Source organism: Punica granatum, unplaced genomic scaffold, assembly GCF_007655135.1.
Source record: "Punica granatum isolate Tunisia-2019 unplaced genomic scaffold, ASM765513v2 Contig00449, whole genome shotgun sequence".
In the NCBI taxonomy this organism is placed as follows: domain Eukaryota; kingdom Viridiplantae; phylum Streptophyta; class Magnoliopsida; order Myrtales; family Lythraceae; genus Punica; species Punica granatum.
Window position 1 is genome coordinate 50,040 of NW_022204354.1, and position 21,098 is coordinate 71,137.

Consider the following 21,098-nt stretch of genomic DNA (forward strand, 5'->3'; position numbering starts at 1 on the left):
AATAAAGCATGTCGATTTGAAGCGTTATTGGTGTTTCTATAAAGAGAGAAGGACATCAATTCGCAAATGATTCTTAACCTCAGTAAGGTAACCCAAAAAAACCAATCTTACAAAAATAAAGAATATTAATTATCGAGAAATGAGTCTTACTGTAGTGGCACAAGGCGCTGCTCGAAACTAAGAGGCCTTGGATTCGATTCTCACCAGTAGGGCTAAAGTATTTCTTTATTTAACTTTATTTTCTTTTATTATACTAGATTTATATGTCTCCCTTATTACCTAAACAATAATATTAATTGTCATGGACTTCATTATTTACGATAAGGACAGCATAATAAGACAAAGCTTAAGTAAATTATAGGGAGAGAAACAGCATACTCATAAGCCAATGCCTTTTACCAAATAGCAACAAAAGAACCAATCTTACAATAATATTAGAGTCAGACAGTAATCCATGGAACTTCGTCCATGATCAGATGAACTGACAACCCGACTCGAATAAAAAGACTGAGCACTAATGACAATTTTCTAGTAGTGGTAGGGAGAGATCGAGCAACCTTGGTATTGCTGGCGGTAATAGGTTTCATCAGAGATACATAGCAATCATTAGAGCCCCATAGCCATCAAAGACCCTTTCATTGTAGGTGTAAGAGTGATATTCGGCCCCTCCACTGAACCGAACACTGTAGTCCGGCAAGTCGTGAGAAAGTTGCTTAATATCAGAGAGTGATTGCCACATTCCTTACTCCTTCACATATTGAGAGAATGAATTGATTTAGATTGCAATAAGATATAGATCATACCCTCATGAGGCCTATTAAGGATATCATATTTGTGATCCTTCTACGAACTCTATGTTTCCGAACTACATCAGTAATTTACTTAGAGGAGTGACACGAAAAGTTACCTAACACCTCCAAGTCAAGGGCGACTTTTAGTGGTGTGCATTGCTTTCATTCTATTTCTCGGCTGAAGGAGCGAAAACAACATTTGTAGAATTACAACTGTGCGGTTTAAGTACTTGAAGAAAAAGTTCCCTAACTTACATTAAGTAACAATGTCTTTTTTTCTCCCCGATGAATACAATATCTTCATTTTCCAACCCCATGTAATGTAGATCACCAATAATCCCAGCAAGTGAGTGGAGACGTTAGATCCACTCAGGCTTGTTTGATTTCAAAGTGTGATTTTAAAATCACACTTTAACTTAATTCTACCTATAATAAAACAAAATAATTCATACAAAGTCAAAGGGTGGGCCCCATATATAACCATTTATACCACTCTTTTTCAAAATCAAAATCTGATTTTAAAATTCTACTTTGAAACCAAACGCAGCATTACAACTTAACTCTTTACTTTCTATCATCTGATTATTAGCGTGGAGGTAAAACAAGCTCGATTTACTGGAGAACTGAGATGTATGTTAGCAGGGATAGAAGTTTAGCAGTATTCGATTGTGATCGGGTCTATTTTGTAAGACTGATGCAATTGATATACGAAATTAGAAGCATTGCACATCGCCAAATGAAGAGAACTAAGCTACCCATATATTACCTCGTTTGGAGCAGCTTCTTGGGTAGGTGCACGGCTTTCAGATGTGGCAGGGTGGCCAGAATCATCGTTTGCATAACTTGCTGATTCGACATCATCACCACCCCTTCTGCCATTTCTTTTAAACACATGACAGACAACAAAGGGCATCTGCAGAATGTGTAAGGGACATCGATGAACATGCATTCATTTGTTTAAATTAACGAAAATACAGTGTTATGGTGATATGATATCAATTCATTATATATGGATAAATAGAAGTACGTACATCTTCAATGTTGTAGCCGAGATACGATGGATTCAGGTAGTATTCATGCATTCCCCAATTGGTCGTGATCCCACTGGAACTACGCCCTTGGTAGAAAGTCAATGCCTTCTTCTTACCTATCTCTTCGCCAGTATCTTTGCTCTTCACTTTCTTGTCTGAACTAGTGATCTTCCAATAACCAGCATTTGGAACGATCCTCTTAGACCGATTGTTGTTACGGTACTTTTCTTTTCGGAGACAGAAGAAGAACCACTGCCTTCCATTAGACCTCGCCTCCGCTAACCCTACAATACAGGGATGAAAAAGGGTCAATTTAATACTCGACACACCTGCAAGCCTCTTTTAATATCTTTTCAAATATAATAGATGCATGTATATTTCAAATGTAAAATGCACATAGGAGAGTGGACCTACTATCGTACTGGCGAGGCAGTTCCTCGGGATCCCAATTATAGAGCTCGATGTCCGGGATCAGGTGATGATTCGTCGAATAATTGGGATCTCCGGAATGGAAGTGGTCCAAAATCCTCTGCTTCAAGTAATGAGCCAGAAGTTGGATGCTAGATGGATCAAAATCTAATCCAGGGATATGTGGAACGTCCATGTTTCCTTAAACTCTGCAAGTATAATTTTGCGTTGAAAAACAAAGGAAATTTCCACAAACAAAGTGGTGAGGATTACAAAGGTTCAAGATTGGTTTGTGAGAGGCTGAGCTACGGTGGGTATGGGACAATCATTCAAGTCATATTCGTAGCAATTTTATAGTGATGGGTGTGTGGTCAAACTGGTCAATTTGGAAAGTTTACCTTGTTTGAGAAGTTCTTCCCGTTTGTGAGAGTATCATTGAACTCATAAACTCAACCGCAAGGCAATGGCATCCAATGTAGAATTTTGACGTCATCAGCTGCAAACGTTTGTCGTAAAAGGTTAAATGATTGAATTTCCGCACCTTTTCTGTTTGAAAGTTAAAAAAAAAAAAAGGATATTAATCACCTTTCACATACATCACCGTGATGTTTAGTTTTCTTGAAAGTATTAATATGAAATATATTTGGATAGGATTTGAGGTGATATTAGTCCATTTCAGTCCTTTTCTCAGCATTCCACCTAGAAGGGATAGTGAACTTCCTAGAAAGAAGCAATTTTTCTGTGGGTTATTAATCGAAAAAAGGGAATGATTAATAAACAATAACAGCAAGGGCCAAGCCTACCATTGCAAGATGATTTTAATTACTTATCCAACATTATAGCCGTGACAAGATTCAATATATATTGATGTCACACCCAAATAGTCCTTCGTCCCATTTGGAAGACTACTGTCCATAGAAAGTCGATACCTTCTACTGCCTATCCAAATTGCATCACCCACCAGCTTCTCTTTTACTTCCTAAATAAATAAAAACAGGAATGCCGTTGGTGATTTTCATTTTCGCACTGGTCCTTCAAAACAACTACTGTTACGATAGAATTCTCTTTCCGGAGATGCAAAGAAGACATGTGATGCCTTCCCGTTAAAGTTTTATTAGCAAAAAACTACACAAAATTTCGACAACCTAATGAAATATTGAAACAAAGATAGAAGCTAAATTGACTCAAGTTTGAGAAAAGAGTCTTACTATAATGGCACAAAACGCCAACTCGGAATCAAGAGGACCAAGGTTCGATCATTACCAGCATGACTTATGTGCCCTTTTATTCTTGTTTATTTTATTAGTCCTATAGACTTCTCTTATGACTGAAAAAAGAGGGTTGTAGTTTTATTGGAGAAGGCTTGATGTGTTTAGTGGGAAAATTTCAGAGGTCAAAACTTTTGATTTCTTGGAATCTTTATCCCCAGCCCTTGTATGAGAAGTGCGTCTCCTTCTTCCTTCCTTGTGAAGTTCTTTCCCTTGCTCATGAAGTGTCTCCGGCTTTGATTAATTAGTAAAAGATTCAGCATGAATGGCAAGGCATCAGTTGCATGAGGTTCTTTAATTTTATTCTTCCCATTTCATTTGTTATTAAAGGGCTTTTTAAGGGTTTTTCTTTTCCTGGGCTACATGGCTTGGTTTTTTTTTATACTTGGTTACATGGCTTTTTACGTTATTTGTAATCGGGATGTCAGATGATTATCAATTAAGTATGGGGAAAACTGCACGATTAGTCCTCCATGTTTGATTACTTTTTTATTTTAGTCCTTTTCCTGTTTTTTTATATCACTTATATTCAATGCTTTTGAATACTTTTTTGTTTTATTCCTTTCCTTTTTCTTGGTTCGATTTCATCCAATACCGTTGACAACTTTTCTATTTAGATTCTTTAATCAAAATAATTATCATGAAAAATTTTAATTTTAGTTCTCAACCTTTTATTACTATTTATTTTATACTAATCCTTTTTTTTGGGGTTTAATTTTGCCATGTTATTGAACTTCTTGTTCCTCATAGTTCTATCTCTCAATTTTTGGAAAGAATACCGACACAACGTATCTTGAAATAAAAATTATTTTTTTATAAATTATAAAAATAAATCAATACAATTAACATAACAACGTGATACTTGTGAACCTACTTGAAACTCGAGGCATAGTAACCTCAATCCGGGCAGTACTAACTGTTAAAAGGAGAATGGTAACTTGAGAGGGAGAGAGGCGACAGTAGGGCTCGACATCGAACACCACCACTATAAGGAAGGTCACCTTATGTCAACATCTCTCTTTGCAATCGCCATTGCACTTTGCGACAATACTTGCATCAAGGGTCACCACGTCCTTGCTTAGTGTGTCGCGGACAACCTCACAAACGTGGTTGGTGGCTATCAATTGTCAAGCCACGATTGCCTTTGTTTTTTCGTACATTTTACCGTTTCTTTGCTCGGAAGTTCGAGGACTAGTGCTCCCATTGCGGACCGTCACTGCCCTTGCTAAAACTTCCGACGGCCCAAACGCTCAGCCTGACTCATTCTCTCAAGGTTGAGGACCAAAATGAATATTTTCTCTAATAAAAATATTCGATAAGATGTAAACGAGAAAAGAATTTTAAAAATGACATAAACAAAAAAAGTAACCGCAACTTACAGGACTAGTTGTATAGTTCTCTTTAATTATATATCTAGCTCTTTGTATAGTTGATCAAATGTATGATGAAATACTAGTGTTTCTTGTCGGGTGTCTCTTTGATTTATACTTGGTTTTCTTGTGTCTATAACGCATTAAAAGGCTTATTATACAATAATTAGTTTTTCGATTAAACATACACATACTATTTTTCGATTAATTAACACTCTGCTTGGTCTACACCAATTTGGAGGGCTTGCAACATTGTACACCATATCTTATAATTGATACGATATGGAAACTCTCGAGCCAATAAGAAGCATGACAAAGTCTTGATACCCTTGTAAGTAATCGGACTGATACTTTTTTACAGGCCAAAAGTCATTAACCTTGTAGAGTGATTGGACTAATTGCATAGTGTTGCTACACTCCTCATCTCTTCGATTAGGTAATCTCGTAATATTTCAAGCAATTGATCACATGAACAAATTTATCGGTCAACGTGACAGGGAAAAATGAATAATTGATGGCATGTGATAGAAAATGAATCAAGGCTGTAGGTTCAAGTCATTAAACTTGGATCATCCCTTGAAATCAGTTTTGATTTTTCTTGATTGCATACATATAATGGTGCATGTCAATTTACAGCATTATTGGTTTTTTCATAAAGAGAGAAGGAGATCAATTCCCAAATGATTCCACAACCTCAGCAGTCAACAAGTTAATCTTGAAAAAAAAAATAATAAGACAGTACTAGATAATATGTAAGAGTCTCGCATTGACTTAATAATTTAGGACAGACATAATGAGAGAAAATCCCAACTCACCGAGTAAATTAAAAGTATACAGAAACAGCACCCCAAATGCAATTTCTTTCGTAACTGACACCGAGAACACACGCCTTACAATAATATTAGACACTACATCCATGGACCACGTCCATGATCAGACAAACTGACAATCCGACTTGAATAAAAAGACCGAAACAGTATGATGATTTTCTAGTAGTGGTTGTGGGAGTTCCAGTCACCTTGGTACTGTTGGTGGTCGTAAGTTTCATCAGGAGATGCATAGTAATTGTTAGAGCGATAGCCATCAAAGAGCCCATCACTGTTGGTGTAAGAGTGATAACCGGCCCCTCCAGTGAATCCGGTACTGTAGTCCGGGATGTCGTGAGAAAGTTGCTGAATATCAGAGAGTGATTGCCACATTCCCAGCTCCTACACATATTGAGAGAATTAATTGATTTAGTTTGCAATAAAATATAGATCATATAACCCTCCGTAATCATTCAAGGATATCGGATTTGTGATCCTTCTATGAACTGTATGTTTTCGAACTACATGAGCAATTTATTTAAAGGAGTGACAAGCAAAAGTTACATAGAACCTTGCAATCAAGTGTGAGTTTTAGTTCGATGGATTGCTTTAGTCCTATTTCTCGGCTGAAGTTCTGAAAAACAACTTTGTAGAATTACCAAAGTAGGCGGTTTAAGTACTGCAGCCCGCCAAATGAAGAGAACTAAGCTATACATATATCACCTCATTTGAAGCAGCTTCGTGAGTAGGCGCATGGCTTTCAGATGAGGCAGGACCGCCGGAATCATCATTTGCATGACTTGCTGATTCGACATTATCGTCACCCCTTCTGCCACTTCTCTTAAACACATGACAGACAACAAACGGCATCTGCAGAATGTGTAAGGGACATCGATGAGTGTATTATTCATTTGTTTAGATTAATGCAAATACCTAGTGTTATGGTGATTTGATGTGAATTCATTATACATGGATAAATAGAAGTACGTACCTCTTCAATGTTGTAGCCGAGATACGATGGATTTAGGTAGTATTCATGCATTCCCCAGTTGGTCTTGATCCCGCTAGGAATACGCCCTCGGTAGAAAGTCAATGTCTTCTTCTTGCCTATCTCTTCGCCAGTATCTTCGCTCTTCACTTTCTTGTCTGAACTAGTGATATTCCAATAACCAACATTTTGAACAGTCCTCTCGGACCGGCTGCTGTTACGGTACTTCACTTTTCGAAGACAGAAGAAAAACCACTGCCTTCCATTAGACCTCGCATCCGCCAGCCCTACACATACTGGAATGGAAAGGTCAATTCAAAATTCTACACACCTGCAAGCCTATCTTTTAATATCTTTTCGAATATAATAGATGTATATGTTTCAAATGTAAAATGCACATAAGAGAGTGGACCTACTATAGTACTGGCCAGGAAGTTCCTCGGGATCCCAGTTGTAGAGCTCGATATCCGGGATCAGATGACAATTCGTCGAATAACTGGGATCCCCGGAGTGGAAGTAGTCCAAATTCCTCTGCTTCAAGTAATGATTCAGCAGCTGGATGCTAGATGGGTCAAAATCTAATCCTGGGATATGCGGAACTTCCATTCTTCAAGCTTGGTTTGGGAGAGGCAGAGATATGGTGTGGGTATGCATGGGACAATCATTCAAGTCACATTTGTAGCAATTTTATAGTGATCAGAGTTTGGTCAAACTAGTCAATTTGGAATGTTTCCCTTTCTTGAGAAGGGCATCCCGTTTGCGAGAAGTGTCTGCATTGAACATAAACTCAATAGCAAGGCACTTGCATCCAACCTAACATTTTTATATCATCAGTGCAACATTTGTCCTAAAAGATTAACATTATCAGATAGCTGGGTGATTCATTATTTATTACCTAATACTCACAGTCATCATTATCATACTCTAAAGTCAGTTCTTTAGTTGGTTCGCAACTTGTTCGTCTTAAATAAGGTATTAGATTCGAGTCTTGTGAATGAAAAAAATTCATACTGCGAGAGGAATTTATCCCTTAGTAGGCCAACCTAACTCCACTAGATTAGTCTGGGCACATTATGTTTTCGAATATCAAAATACACAAAAAAAAAGGTTAATTCTTAAAATCTTACGAAATTAAGGATTCATGGGATGAGAACGAATAGACTCGATTCAAACTCTAGTGGAAGTAAACTCGGTTGCCTTTCGAATCAATTTTTTAGATTCGGAAAATTCTGGGGGTCAATCATAGTGAGAGAAAAAATAAAATAAAAAATTCATGGCCAGATATAAAGTAAAGCCTATTAGCGCAAATAAAATTTTATAATAAAACTCAAGATATAGTTACATAATTCCCTAATTCTTTCTTTTTCAGTTCAGCTTGGTCCTTTACGAGTCTTCTCCTAATTTCCTTAATGTCTTATTCTCATTGATTTCGGTTACGTGAAAGCTCAACTGACGTCGAGTCGAATTTCATGGACTTGAACTTTTGTCGATTTGGAATTTTAAGTGTTTAAATAATTTATATTATTGTGAAATATACAAAAGAATTATCATTTATCTCTAATTTGACACCTAGAGTTGCATATCTGTAAATTCTGTAAGTTTTATGGATCGAGTTTATGTAATCGAATTTATGGGACTCCTACCGGATAGACCTGTCTGCGATGTATCCAACTTGTACTCAAATTAGTATAACATCTTTTACTCGAAATGGATAATTGTAAATGATTCCGTACATCCTTCATTTTTTTATATTTTTGTTATATGGGAGGCCTAAGGCCTAGTACAATGAAATATAAATAATAAATAACTAATAAAACAGCACGGGTAGAAAATGAATTAGTATAACATCATCCTAGCAAGGGCAAATGAGTAAGAAAGTACTACCGTGGAGAATAGCACTTAGAACCTCTTTTTTTTCTTTATGCACTTAAAACCTCTTGATCCATCACAACCTCTCGTCAAAGTAAAAATTTATTTTTGTATCAGACCCATGGGCCTTCCTTGTAATCCGAAAAAAAAAATTAACACTTCATTTGGAAAAATGAAGTTGTTGTACTAGCAAAAACCATTATTTATGGGTTAAGAAAACCCTTTTCTTTCGGTGCAAAACAAAACCCATATTAGAATGATAAGTGCAGTCAAATAATTTAGAAAGGAAATTTATTAATTTAGTGCAATAGCATCGCTTCAACTTATTATCAAGACGTTCCGAGCTTTGGTGGAATTCTCTATGTTCTTTTATTTCACTTTTTGAGTTCTAGACTAACTAGCCTCATTCTAATGAAAAAAAAAAGGCAGTCAAAATTACTTCTATACTTTATTTTTGCTGGAATATTTAACCAAAAATTGGGAATCATTAAAAAAAATTGGAGTAGAGCTTCTCCACGAAGCCCAGTCCTTGCTTCCCAAGGCTTACGCTTTACCACTTTCCGTGGACCCATTAGCCGTTCCTGCTGAGAAGTGTCATATTATATTATATTAAACAAGAAATGGTTTCTCCTTCGGAAGATCTAGAGCCACAGTATTTGCATGGCAAGATAATATGACATGAATACGACACGGAGTTAAGCGGATTGGATTAAGGCTAAATATGTTTCGTGTCTAAACATGTCAAATCCATTTAGACAAGATAAATAATCGTGTTTAAACAAGTTCAACTCTTATAACCCATTTAGATACGATTAGATCAGTTTATATTACGTGTTATCGTGTTAATGAATTTATTTCACATATTGTATCAATTTATAGATGAAAGTAATCACCTAAATTTGTTTATATAAATTACCCGTTTATGGTGTTTTTATCATGTCAATTATGTAGTAATGTGTAATTAAAGTTAATAGTGTCATATCATATACGTATAATATCTGTTTAAAAGTAATAATGTCATATCTTGTACATAAGTATACATATACATTTAAACACGCTTAGTTAAACGGGTTAGATGTGTCGTGTCTGTATCAATCTGTAATTAAACGTGTCGTGTTCGTATTTGAAAATCTTAACATTTTATTAAACGTGTTCATGTTCGGGTTTAGAGTTTTCTAACACGAATTCATTTAGACACAACCAGTTTAAACACGACACGACACACATTGCTACCCCCACGAGGATCTACAGTGGAATCAATTAAAAATTGAATGTACGGTACATGTGAAATCTGGATCTTTTGATTGATTGAGAAAAATCTATACAATTGAAATATTTTAATGAAAAATAAGGACAACCTTTCAGTGTTATCAGAACCGGACCGAACATCGAACCGGATAGGGTATGGATTCATGGGTTTATGGATTCAATCGGAGGTTCGATGGGTCGGACCGTAGATTTAATTAATCATAATATTTTATTATTTAAAGTAGTATTAATGATAATTAAATGCATAATATCTATCTAAATTCATTAACAATGCATAATATCTAGGGAACAAAAGTAATTGAGGAAGAAATAAAGCATCAAGCAATTGTTGCCTAGTTGGTTAGTGGGTGTGCACGTAGAGGGAGAGGTTGAAGGTTCAAAACCTTCCATCATCAATCATTTTTGTTACATATTTGTTCAACCATTGAACCCATGGACCGACCAGTGTAATGGATTTTTAGATTCAAATAGGCCAGTTCTGTGGGTTCAACGGTTCAATTGTGCATATCCTCAATTGTGCATATCGTGTGGAATCGGACTGGTCATGATGCTGGGTCTCGGCCCGACCGGTCGAAACGGCCGCTCCGGTTTGGTTCTGATAACAATGCAACCTTCTCTTCTAAACAAAAGTCGCTGGAGAAAAAAATAATAATAATAAGACTCTTATATTCATCCTATATTCATACCTATTAAGAAAAGTCAATTCTAAACCATTTCTAAGTCCGTTAAAATTTAAAGAAAAATTCTCAAACCCTTCACACTAATTTAACGGAAATCCACTAGGGCCCCATTTCGCCAATTAATAAGTTTGTGAAAAAAAAATTCTGATTCAGAGAAATTGGTCTAATATAACAAATAGTATTCAAATACAAAATATAAATTCCAGGCAAATAATTGTACGAAAGAAAACAAACCACAATACTTATCAGTTCATAATATATTCAAAAATAATAAACAACAACACTTTCAAGTTCATAACACTAAATAAGTATTACAAATACTAGAAATTAGAACTAAAATAAAGAGAAACAAAAGAAAATAACATTGGTTATTTTGTAAATATGAGTAATATAGAGGATAATTTAGTAAATTTACGCTTAACGGGCTAAGGACGGGTTTCATGATAAAATCCTAGACCCTTCCCAACTCTATAGGGTTTTAACCTCAAATCCATAAACACTTTCCATAACCTATGGATAAAACCCATTAATCACCTATTAGGATTTGACATGATAAAATACTCATTTATGTAAATCCGTTGCCATCGTGCGTTTTCTTCCTCCTCCACTAGTGACGAGTTCTTGCGCCCACAAAAATTCTTCACGTTCACTATGCGAGCTGCTCCCATTTCTTCATAAATGACAAGGGCTTCTATTCCCTTTTTTTTATCCTTCTTTCCACACATCCATCTATCAAACTGAAAAAAAAATGTAAATTACTAAAACTTCGAGTAAATTTACTAAAAGGGTAAGTAAATTATTCGATGTGTAATTAATTTACTTAATACCGAAGTAGTAAAAGCACTTGAAGCAAATTGCTCGAAATGTATGTAATTTACTAGATTTGTAAGGAGTTTACTCAAAATATTAGTAAATTACACAATGATTAAGTAATTTACTCAAACAATTTGTAACTTACTTGAAACTTATACAAGGTCATAGTAATATACAGGATATGCAAGCAATTTACATACCTCGTGAGTAAAATACCATATAAACAAGTAATTTACTAGATAGTGACAAGTAAATTACATACCTCGTAAGGTAATTACCACATAGATAAGTAATTACTAGATGCTGACAAGTAAATTACTATATAGGTATGTAGTTTTACGAGATAGGTAAGTAATTTTTACTAACCTCAAAAGTAAATGGATTTTTCTAACCTATGCCTTTAGGGCATAAGATTTTTTTTTCTTTTTTTTTGCTAACCCGGGTGTTCAGGCTTCGCCCGACTAATTCCCGGGCTCCGTGAACCCCCGGTGACGTACAGAGCAAGTAATTATGCCAAAGGCGCTCCGGCGGCCCCAAGGGGATTCGAACTCGGGTAATTACCACATAGATAAGTAAATTACTAGATGCTGACAAGTAAATTACTATATAGGTTATGTAGTTTTACGAGATGGTAAGTAATTTTTACTAACCTCAAAGTAAATGGATTTTTCTAACCTATGCCTTTAGGGCATAAATTTTTTTTTCTTTTTTTTTGCTAACCCGGGGTGTTCAGGCTTCGCCCGACTAATTCCCGGGGCTCCGTGAACCCCCGGTGACGTACAGAGCAAGTAATTATGCCAAAAGCGCTCCGGCGGCCCCAAGGGGATTCGAACTCGGGTCTCGATACAAATTTGGGTACACATTAACCACTAGGTCGAACCCCTTGGGATTCCTTTAGGGCATAAGATAAGTAACTATGAGTTGCAATGCGTACTTCTATCTGTTATTCATGATCATACACCTGTATTTTGATCCTACCCTTCATATTTATTCTTGGAAACAAACCTATTAACTAATATAATTACAATAAATCTAATTACATGATATAATTATATGGAAGACTTTTATAGAAAAAAAAAATCTATAATCTGAATTTCGAATCCTAGGGATTTTTAGATTTAGATTTTAGGGCTTTTAGGGTATCTTTTTCTTTCAGAGTTAGTATTCTAGAGTTTAGGCATTTAGGATTTAGGGTTTCGGGGTTTTACAGTTGAAGTGTTTAGATTATACGATTAGGATTCTAGGATTATTTTTTCAATAATTGAATTTTGACTTTTCGCAACTAATACGGTGACTACGAATTACATTTGGCTGGAGAGAATAAGTGTTTCCAAGTTTAATTAAAGGGATATATTTGGTTTCATCATTAATTATAGATTCTAATATATATATATTATATGGCAATCAATAATTGCTTATCCTATGCCTTTAGGGCATAGGTAGAAGACCCCAAGTAAATCATATCAAGTGGTATAAAATATTCAAAAAAAACCTTTTTAAAAAAAATTTAAAAAAAAAAACCTGCCAGGGATCTGCTATTATAGCTGAAAGGATGATTATGTGTCATTAAAAGTGATGGCAACAGGCATCCATTTGTAATCGCACCTTAAAATCCCATAATGAGACCAAAGGGTGAGTGGGGCTCTTTTTCCCTCTTGCCAATTCTTTTGTTTTCTCTAAAAATAAATTTCAAATATTTCTTTTTTTTAATTTTCACAGTTTTTTAGTTCCTCTTTTTCTCTAGTCTCTTTTAAAACTCTATCCGAACAAGATAATAACTAATTTGATAAATCCATCGAGCCAAATAATCTGGTCATTCTGGTCGAGTCGGCCCTTTTCTAGAAAAATACGCTTCTCCCCAATTTTTAAAAACATCAGAAATTTTGTATAAAAAATGCTACATATAAAAATTACATTAGGATAATGCAATGTGTTTTTCTTAAATTTTACGTTTCGAGTGGTAAGCATTTTTTCACTCCCCAGTGTTTTTTTTTTCGAATTTTCACATTTTCTAAACTCTTTGATCCCAAATTTGGAGTATCCTACTTGTTAGCACCCTGTTTTGGTTTACCGACGCTCGGGAACCATCAAGGAGGACCCGATCACATCTCCCATTTATAGAGAAGTCGCTTCTAACTATCCCTTGATACATTCACTGCTTTTGAACTCGGGGAACTTATTTAAACCTAATTTTACATTTTCAGAAAAATACTCTATTGGACTTTTTGGTCTTTATGTGCGTCAAGTTCGATTTTTAAAATATGGGACCAAACTGGAGGCCAAAAAAATATTTTTCTGCATATTATTGATTCATGAATCTTTCTGAATGCAATGGTGATCCCAAATTATTTTTCAGGTGTCCGGTTGAAAAGACGAGAATTTCAGGCCTTACGTGCGTCAATAATCGAAAATTATTTTTCGGATATCCGTTTAAAAAGTCGAGAAATTCAAGAATAATCGAGCAATTACGATCGACATGCGTCAGAGGTTCGATATTGATTTTTACTGAGATTTGATCTCCGTCGATATAAATTGAAATTCTCATGAAGCCCATTATTTCTTGAATTTCTCAATTTCGAAGTTTTTATTATGAAAATGTCAACGGATTTTGAGATCGCGCGTACAAGTACATACATACATACATACATACATACATACATATATATATATATATATATATATATATAAGGGAAAGAAGGTGGAGGGTGGCTGACCCCTGTATCCCCACTGTCGGCCATCTTTCATCTTCTTCAATGTCTTCTTCTTTTCTTTCTTTTCTTCTTTCTTTTTCTTCCTGATACATCAAGCAATTTGCTCTGCAAACCTCCCACAGAAAACTTCGGCACCGACCTGCAAGTTTGAACATCATCCGACCGATCTCTCTCTCTCTTCTCTGGTTCGGGCAGAGAGACGGGGACAGATGGGATTTTCGAGCTTTTCTTCTTCCGGCTCCGCTTTTGGCTGCTCAAGCCCAGACCACCCTCCATCACCACCATCACCATCATTTCTATCTTCTGTGACCCCTGCGATTCCATCAAAATACCATCAACTCCCATCACCCATCCCTCTGTTGCTCTCCCTCGTGACTTCCCTTAAAGCTCTCTCTCTCTTTATTTCGGCTCTAACATAGACAAACTGGGCGGGGTTTTTTCTTTCAGTTCTCCCTCACAGAGCAAACTGGCAGCCCGATCATCTAAGATCATTCCCTCACCTCTGCTCTCTGTGGCTCGATCATCTTCACCATCCCTGATCTTCTGTAGTAGCTTTTCAGCCTCATTCTCTGACTTTCTCGAACTCAACTTGCTCTCTCACGGTCTCTCTCCATCTCTCGGAAGAGCAGAACAGACAGAAAAAAAAAAATGAAACTGGCCACACCTCAGTCCACCCTCACTATCCCTCATGCCATCAATACAGCCCAACCATCACCTTGCTTCTCCTTATCCTTCTCAGCACAACTAACACATAGAGACAACCATCAACTTCTCCTCTAAGCTCTTCCCTGGCTTCAAAGCTGCACCATATTCCTCTCGGGCTTCCCGAGACAACAAAGGAGGCAACATGCTCTTCATTCCTTCATCAACATCACAAACACAGCAGTTTCATCTCTCTCTCTCTCTCTTTTGCAAAAGGAAAAGTATTAGACAGTAGCTCTTCCATCTTTCCCTTCGTACGACCACCATCACTAATCATAGCCACCTTACCTTCTCCCGACTCTCATCATATCCTGAACCCGAAATTCTTCTCGTCGGGCCCGCATGGGTGCAATCAATCGCACAGCTTGGGAGTGTCCACTTTCCCGTGGGGACGCATAATGGACACGCGTGAGAAGGAGTCACTACTACCTGTTTACGACCCGATGGTCGAGGACTGGAGAATTGCCTGAGTCCAAGGGTATGGGATACACCTAGTTTGCTAAGGCATTGGTCTTCATAAATAGAAATTTAGGATTCGGGGGTTCTATTACGTGCGGGCCTATATCCTGCACGCCCTATCGGTACTCTGTTTGCCCAGGGCTTGCCACTTTTATTTATTTACCGCATAATTAGGCTACACTCGTCTTACCAGTTTGACACCATAAAGTCGAAGAAAACAGTCAATTCGAACTAAGAGCTTGAGAGAGGAGTAAGCCCGTACATCGAGGAATTGGTTCACTATCCTCGCATAACGGTTAATCAGACCGTGATGATCGACATCTCGCGAGAACCGAAACTGTGAAGCATAGGATTTACTCATCCCTAGGTAAGTAAATCGGCTTGATTGATTCAACCCCCGAACCATTCACTCACCGACCATGAGTCTTACATGAATAAATGTACAAAATAAATCCTTGCACTGTTATCTCAAATAAATAAAAATATAAATTACAATGATTGGATCCCGCTCAGTTCGCATTCGACCATTATTCCTCTTAGACTCACCGTGTGTTTAGGAAAAATCGAAATCGAAATTAAAGTGACGCGGGCTCATGAGAGTCGAGGGTCAGGTCCGACAGAACCAGCGGATTCCAAGAGGACCAAATGGTCCTCGAGATATCCGTGGGATTGGTCGAGCTCTCGGGTGATTGTCTAACCTCGTTTTACATCTCTCAACCCAAGTCATCCCCCACTTGGATATCACTTGGGTCAAAAAGGATGACTCGATGCTAGACCCCATTCCGCACTCGGATTATGCGCATGTGGGTGTGTGGAAGCGTTGGACCCCGTGATCAATGGTTAGGGGCGTTGGACCCCATGTGAAACGTATCCTAAAATGTCGGGCTCGCCTCGCAAGAAAACAGAGAGACAAAGACATATAAAAACAGATAAGTTGTGTATTATTGTCGGATTTACGTGATTTACCTGGTTATGAACCTAGGGTTACTTGGCAAGCAAATTCCAACTCTCAACAGACAAACAGGATGATGTAATCGATGTGAATTGGTCATGGACCACCCTGGAAGGGTATGTAGCATTTGGTAGTACTTTAAGGGACCCAACATACATGATGTTTGTAGTCAAACCTCAAATGTGTGGGTTGCTTTTAAATTACTCTGTATCGTGACAATGTGGCTTTTACAGATTATGACAAGAGTGTGTTTTAGCTCAAAACCTGAAACCTAAACCTTTACTTGACTTTTTCCCGTGTTTGATTAAATCAAATTTGAGATTAATCCGTTTTTTCATATTTTGACCCACTCAAAGCACAAACTTAGTGAAATTGAGGCACGAAACACCACGAGAATGCCAAGATTTCTGCACATGACCCATGAGGGACCGGACAACCATTCACAGGCCGTCTCCGCTCATGCCTCTAACTCAATTCCCAAGCGCCTGAGTCTACATTAGGGTGATAGAAACATACAGACAGGAAAAGAAGGGCGAACGAATGACAATCGTACCTTGACAAGCGCCCACCCCTTTCCTTACTCAGTATGTTTCGGCCATCCTAATGTTTAGGGTGTCGGTTGATCAAGAACTGATGGTCATGCCCTGGAATCGAAAAATATGTGTGCTTGAAAAATCGAGACCACATGACATGGACTATCGAAAGTCAGTAGTCGGTGTCGACCAATCCCTCGAATCCACCGGGGGTGGTGAGGACCCCGAAAGAATCGAGAAACCCGTCGCTCTGCCCGAAAGTGATATAAAAAGGACTCGTGCACCCCGACTTGAGCCACCTCAAATCGGGCCCAAACTCGAGCCAAGATACATGAGTACTCCCTAGATATCCATGCTACGTGTGTCACGTGTTTCGGTGCGTTTGAAATTGTGAGTTTTAAAAGGGGTATTGTCAGCACCCCATTTAGGTCAATCGGCTCTAGGATATGACATCAACAAGGCTTCCGACTAGGTTCCACAACTCTAACAAAAAAATGGCGAGGGCAAGTTATGGAATTTTGCAGCACACACAATTAATCCCGAAGAGTAAGGCACGAATTATCAATATTCGAACCAAAGGCAATGGACAAAGGGAAATCACGTCTCTGTATCTTTTTTTTTCGGTGAGAACGACTATCTTCGTGGATCCTAGAACTAAGTTCGATATTTTTAGATCAAGGTTGGTGAGTTGGGGACATTTCAATGCAAAAATCACGTCGAGAGCCCTTTCGAGCAAAAGATAAAATTCGTGGGAGCTGGGGTGCTCAAACAGTGAATACAGCAGCTCGAGCATGGGATTCGACGCATCATATCACGGTAAATCCTGAACCTAAAAGGGTGAATTCCATATAATTGACCTAGGAAATCGAGTTAGGTGCAATTTGACGGGTCGTTCATTCCAAGATTTAATACGGAGAAAGAGTTATAAATTTTGAGCGCACCATGCCCGAAACTGTTAAACCGGGACAGACTCTACCAGTCGAGGGAGAAAATCCATAAAAAATTCAATTCTTCACGTTTTCGAGCATGGCCAACGGCATTGGATTCCCAATTCACTGGAGATTCAGAAAATCAAGAAAAACGGGATGCATTTTTGGCTAGATTAGTACAGAATTAAGGGTCTCCTCACAGATCAGGACCAAATTTACCGGTTCGGGCCAGCTATCGAAGAAAATTTTTTTCAGGAACTTTCCGAGGTCGAACAATCTTCAAATTTTACAAGGATGTGCCCAGCTCATGTAGGGATCAAGGAAAAATATCACATAGACCGAAAGGTTCATGAGAAATTCAGGAAAATTCCGGATGTTCAGGTCATCCCATGGACCACTGGTCAATGCTCTGCCCCTCCTGCCCTTTTTCCCTGCTGCCCCCATTTCCTCTTCTGGTTCTTCTTCTCTTTTCTTTTCTTTTCTTTTTTTCGATTGGTCCAAAAGAGGAAAAACTCTAGCTCACTCTCAGCTGACTCTCCCTTAGCTGGGAACGAAAAAAAAGAAAAACCCTAAGGCTCCGAAGAAAAAAAAGGGAAGAAAAACCCTAGCCGCCTCCAGCTCTTTCCTCTCTTCTCCTTTCATATCGGACACTCTCTCAGCTCTCACGGATTTCCCTCAGCTCTCGAAAATAAACCCTGCATCCTCACCTTCTGCCTCTCCCTGCAATTGCTACTCCCTCTCAGCCGTTAGTTCTCTGTGTTCCTCATCAATCACTCCATCAATCTGATCATTTTTTTCCCTTGGCAGCTCGATATTGACAGTGAAAGAAGGAACCCATGGTTGCGTGCCCAGCTCCTCCCCGTTCCTCCTCCTCGTTCCTCCTCCTTGCTGTCCTATTGCATCATTTCCCGTGCTGTGAGCTGCTGTTGCCCATTCTTCTGTGTTGCTTCTGTTCGGGGGCTTCAACTGCCCGTTGTACCGCTGCTACTGAGCTACTCGCGTTTGCTGCTGCCTTCCCCGAGTCGATACCACTGATGCTCAACCCTTCTCTGAGAAACTCAATCGATGAAAGAGTGCTAGCTCGTTTGACATGATTTCGACAACTTAAAGTCACGTTTATGCTATAGGCTTAGTCATGTGCAGGTTTGTGGTTCTATATATGATGACTTAGCTTTATCTCGATAGCTAGGAACTGTCCTTGATGAAGACGCTGAGTTATATGATGATTTCTTGATCGATTCATGGTGTCTTGGCTCGGTTTACTGAACTTGATGTTGTCTCTAACAATGTGGCCGGGTTATGCTACGGTTCCTTTGTTGTTTCAATCTTGTTTGACATGATTTCGTGGGCTTGAGGTTGAGTCTATGATATGAGCTGAGTTATCGTAATCATTTTGGATTGAATGGAAATAATGATTGATGCATTACTACTATTTTCGACATGAGGCTAAGTTGGGCATGATAATGGAAGAACGATATTTGCTTGATGTGAATGGATGGGAAGCTTATTTTGGGATCATAATTTGTTTTCCCCTGGTGCTATAACTGATTCATTAAGGCTGCATTTAACTAAGAAAGAGGGCTCAGAGTAGTGCTTGTGTGCTATTTTCTTGATATAAAGATGGAGGTATAGTTCGGGGAATACTAGGGGTGTCATTCATGGCTGAACAGAGGGGCTTAAAATCCATTTTTCGTCTAGTTTAATGCGGGTTTCAGATCTGATCGGAATTCCCTTTCTCTTGGAACTTTTGAACTACGTGTGGTTTGATAGAAGATACATAAGTTTGGTAGCGGTCTAGATGGAATCGTGGATTCTTTGGTCTGTTATAAAACCCATGTGGAGATGAAGGGTTTAACAAAGATCATGAAATTGCATGCCCTCATTTGTCTTCTTTTATGTGTTGAGGCCTAGTGGCGTAGATGTTGCTTTCCCATATGTCTCGGCTGTATTTTATGCATAAGCTCTGAAGTCATAATGCCTTAGACTCCTTGAAACTCTTCCTTCGAGTTTTACTGGCTTTGTATTCGCTACTCTTCCGACCCCCTCTCGTTTTTCTTTCTTGCTTTTGCATGTTATCCCAAGCTTGGGAGGAGAAGACAAGGAATGAGGAGTCATGAGAAGGAATAAGTATGGATTGACTCCAAGACGACGTGGAGACTTACCTAGGCTTAGGTTGAGTCCCGACTTGAAGGCCGCCCCGGTCCGTGGTAGTCAAGGATCTTTCGAGCTAGCTCATCCTGAGAATCTCTTGGGATCAGGTATAAATCTCCATCTTAGTAACATGCGATAGGTATTTCGATGTTCGATGAGCTTGACATGATTGTGTGCCCGTGATTTGTGTGTTTGGATGTTTCCTTGATAATTTAATTAAAATCTCACACGAATTTGGATTAATCATGTAAACTCAGTTTAAAAATTGAATTTAAATTCAGGACAGTCAGGAATTAGAGCTTTTGTCAGACAGTCCACCAATGACTGGCTCGATGGCTCGAAACTCGCAAACTAAAGCATTCGGCATTTTTTAATTAAACTCAATAATTCCACGTACGGGGAAAGGGACGTGTAATTGGGCTAAATAAATCACTCGGCTTTAAGCAAAATGCATAAATTGATAAATTATCGGTAACCGCGTCGATAATTTAAGAACAAGTTCTTCTGTCATAAAATGCAAAATTTGACTAACTGTGCAGAATAATTTAAAAATAACCCACACATTCGAGACTTGATTACAGATATCGTGTTTGTCGGGTCCACTAAAATAACGTCGAATGCTACATGCCCTCTCCATCACCTTGTTTATCTATTTACAGTAGGAATTCGCACGCCAAGTAACCCCGGTGCATAACCTGATAAATCACCTAAACACGGCATTTAAAACACAACTTGTCTGTATTCATGTTTTTATCTGTTTTTGTCTGTTTTCATATGTTTTTGTCTGTTTTTGTCTGTTTTTGTTGCTGGTCGAGCCTAATCCTTTAGTATACGATTCACACGGGGTCAAACGCCCCTAACCGTCGATCACGGGGTCTAATTCCCCAATCATTGAGCTCGCATATTAATTTCAATTTCAGTCTTTTGAAATCACACGGTGAGCACGAGTGGAATAATGACCAAATGCGAACCGATCGGGATTTAGTCATTGTAATTTATATTTTTATTTGAGAGAGCAATGTGAAGGTTTTATGTTGTACATTTATTTATGTAAGAATCCCGATCAGAGAGTAGACGGTCGGAGTGTTTTCCTCGAATTTACGATGTCAAAACGAGCGAGTCAAGTGCAACCCTAAATCATGCGGTAAATAAATAAAATGGCAAGCCTAGCAAGTTAGAGTACCGAAAGGGCGTGTGAGATATAGGCCTACACGTAATAGAACCCCCGAATTCGGAATTTCAAGTTCTGTACAGACCATTGCCTTAGCATACTAGCAGTATCCGATACCCCTAGAAACCCGGCAACTCACCGCCCTCGACCTTCAGGTTGTAAACAGGTAGTGGCGACTCATTCTCACGTGCGTCCGT

The 21,098-nt window shown here is 38.3% G+C and overlaps 2 protein-coding genes and 1 long non-coding RNA gene across 4 annotated transcripts; 1 reads left to right on the forward strand and 2 right to left on the reverse strand.

The window, feature by feature from the left end:
• Nucleotides 1-375: 375 nt before the first annotated feature.
• On the reverse strand, nt 376-2,545 carry LOC116190462 (protein NTM1-like 9). Of its 2 annotated transcripts, none has more exons than XM_031520143.1 (4): nt 2,237-2,545; nt 1,823-2,106; nt 1,558-1,704; nt 376-748 (listed from the first exon to the last, which is right to left on the reverse strand). In XM_031520143.1, the coding sequence occupies exons 1-4, from the start codon at nt 2,424-2,426 to the stop codon at nt 743-745; spliced, it is 627 nt and encodes a 208-aa protein (XP_031376003.1). In that variant the 5' UTR covers nt 2,427-2,545; the 3' UTR covers nt 376-742. The 2 variants fall into 2 exon arrangements, with proteins under 2 accessions (XP_031376003.1, XP_031376002.1); XM_031520142.1 differs by lacking the exon at nt 376-748 and adding an exon at nt 784-1,217.
• Nucleotides 2,546-5,614: 3,069 nt separating this feature from the next.
• LOC116190463 (NAC domain-containing protein 71-like) lies at nt 5,615-7,403 on the reverse strand. Its single transcript, XM_031520145.1, has 4 exons — nt 7,079-7,403; nt 6,666-6,958; nt 6,398-6,544; nt 5,615-6,076 (listed from the first exon to the last, which is right to left on the reverse strand). The coding sequence occupies exons 1-4, from the start codon at nt 7,266-7,268 to the stop codon at nt 5,858-5,860; spliced, it is 849 nt and encodes a 282-aa protein (XP_031376005.1). The 5' UTR covers nt 7,269-7,403; the 3' UTR covers nt 5,615-5,857.
• Nucleotides 7,404-18,100: 10,697 nt separating this feature from the next.
• LOC116190460 lies at nt 18,101-20,042 on the forward strand. Its single transcript, XR_004152672.1, has 2 exons — nt 18,101-18,722; nt 19,662-20,042. It is a non-coding gene; the product is annotated as an uncharacterized LOC116190460 (long non-coding RNA).
• Nucleotides 20,043-21,098: the final 1,056 nt, after the last annotated feature.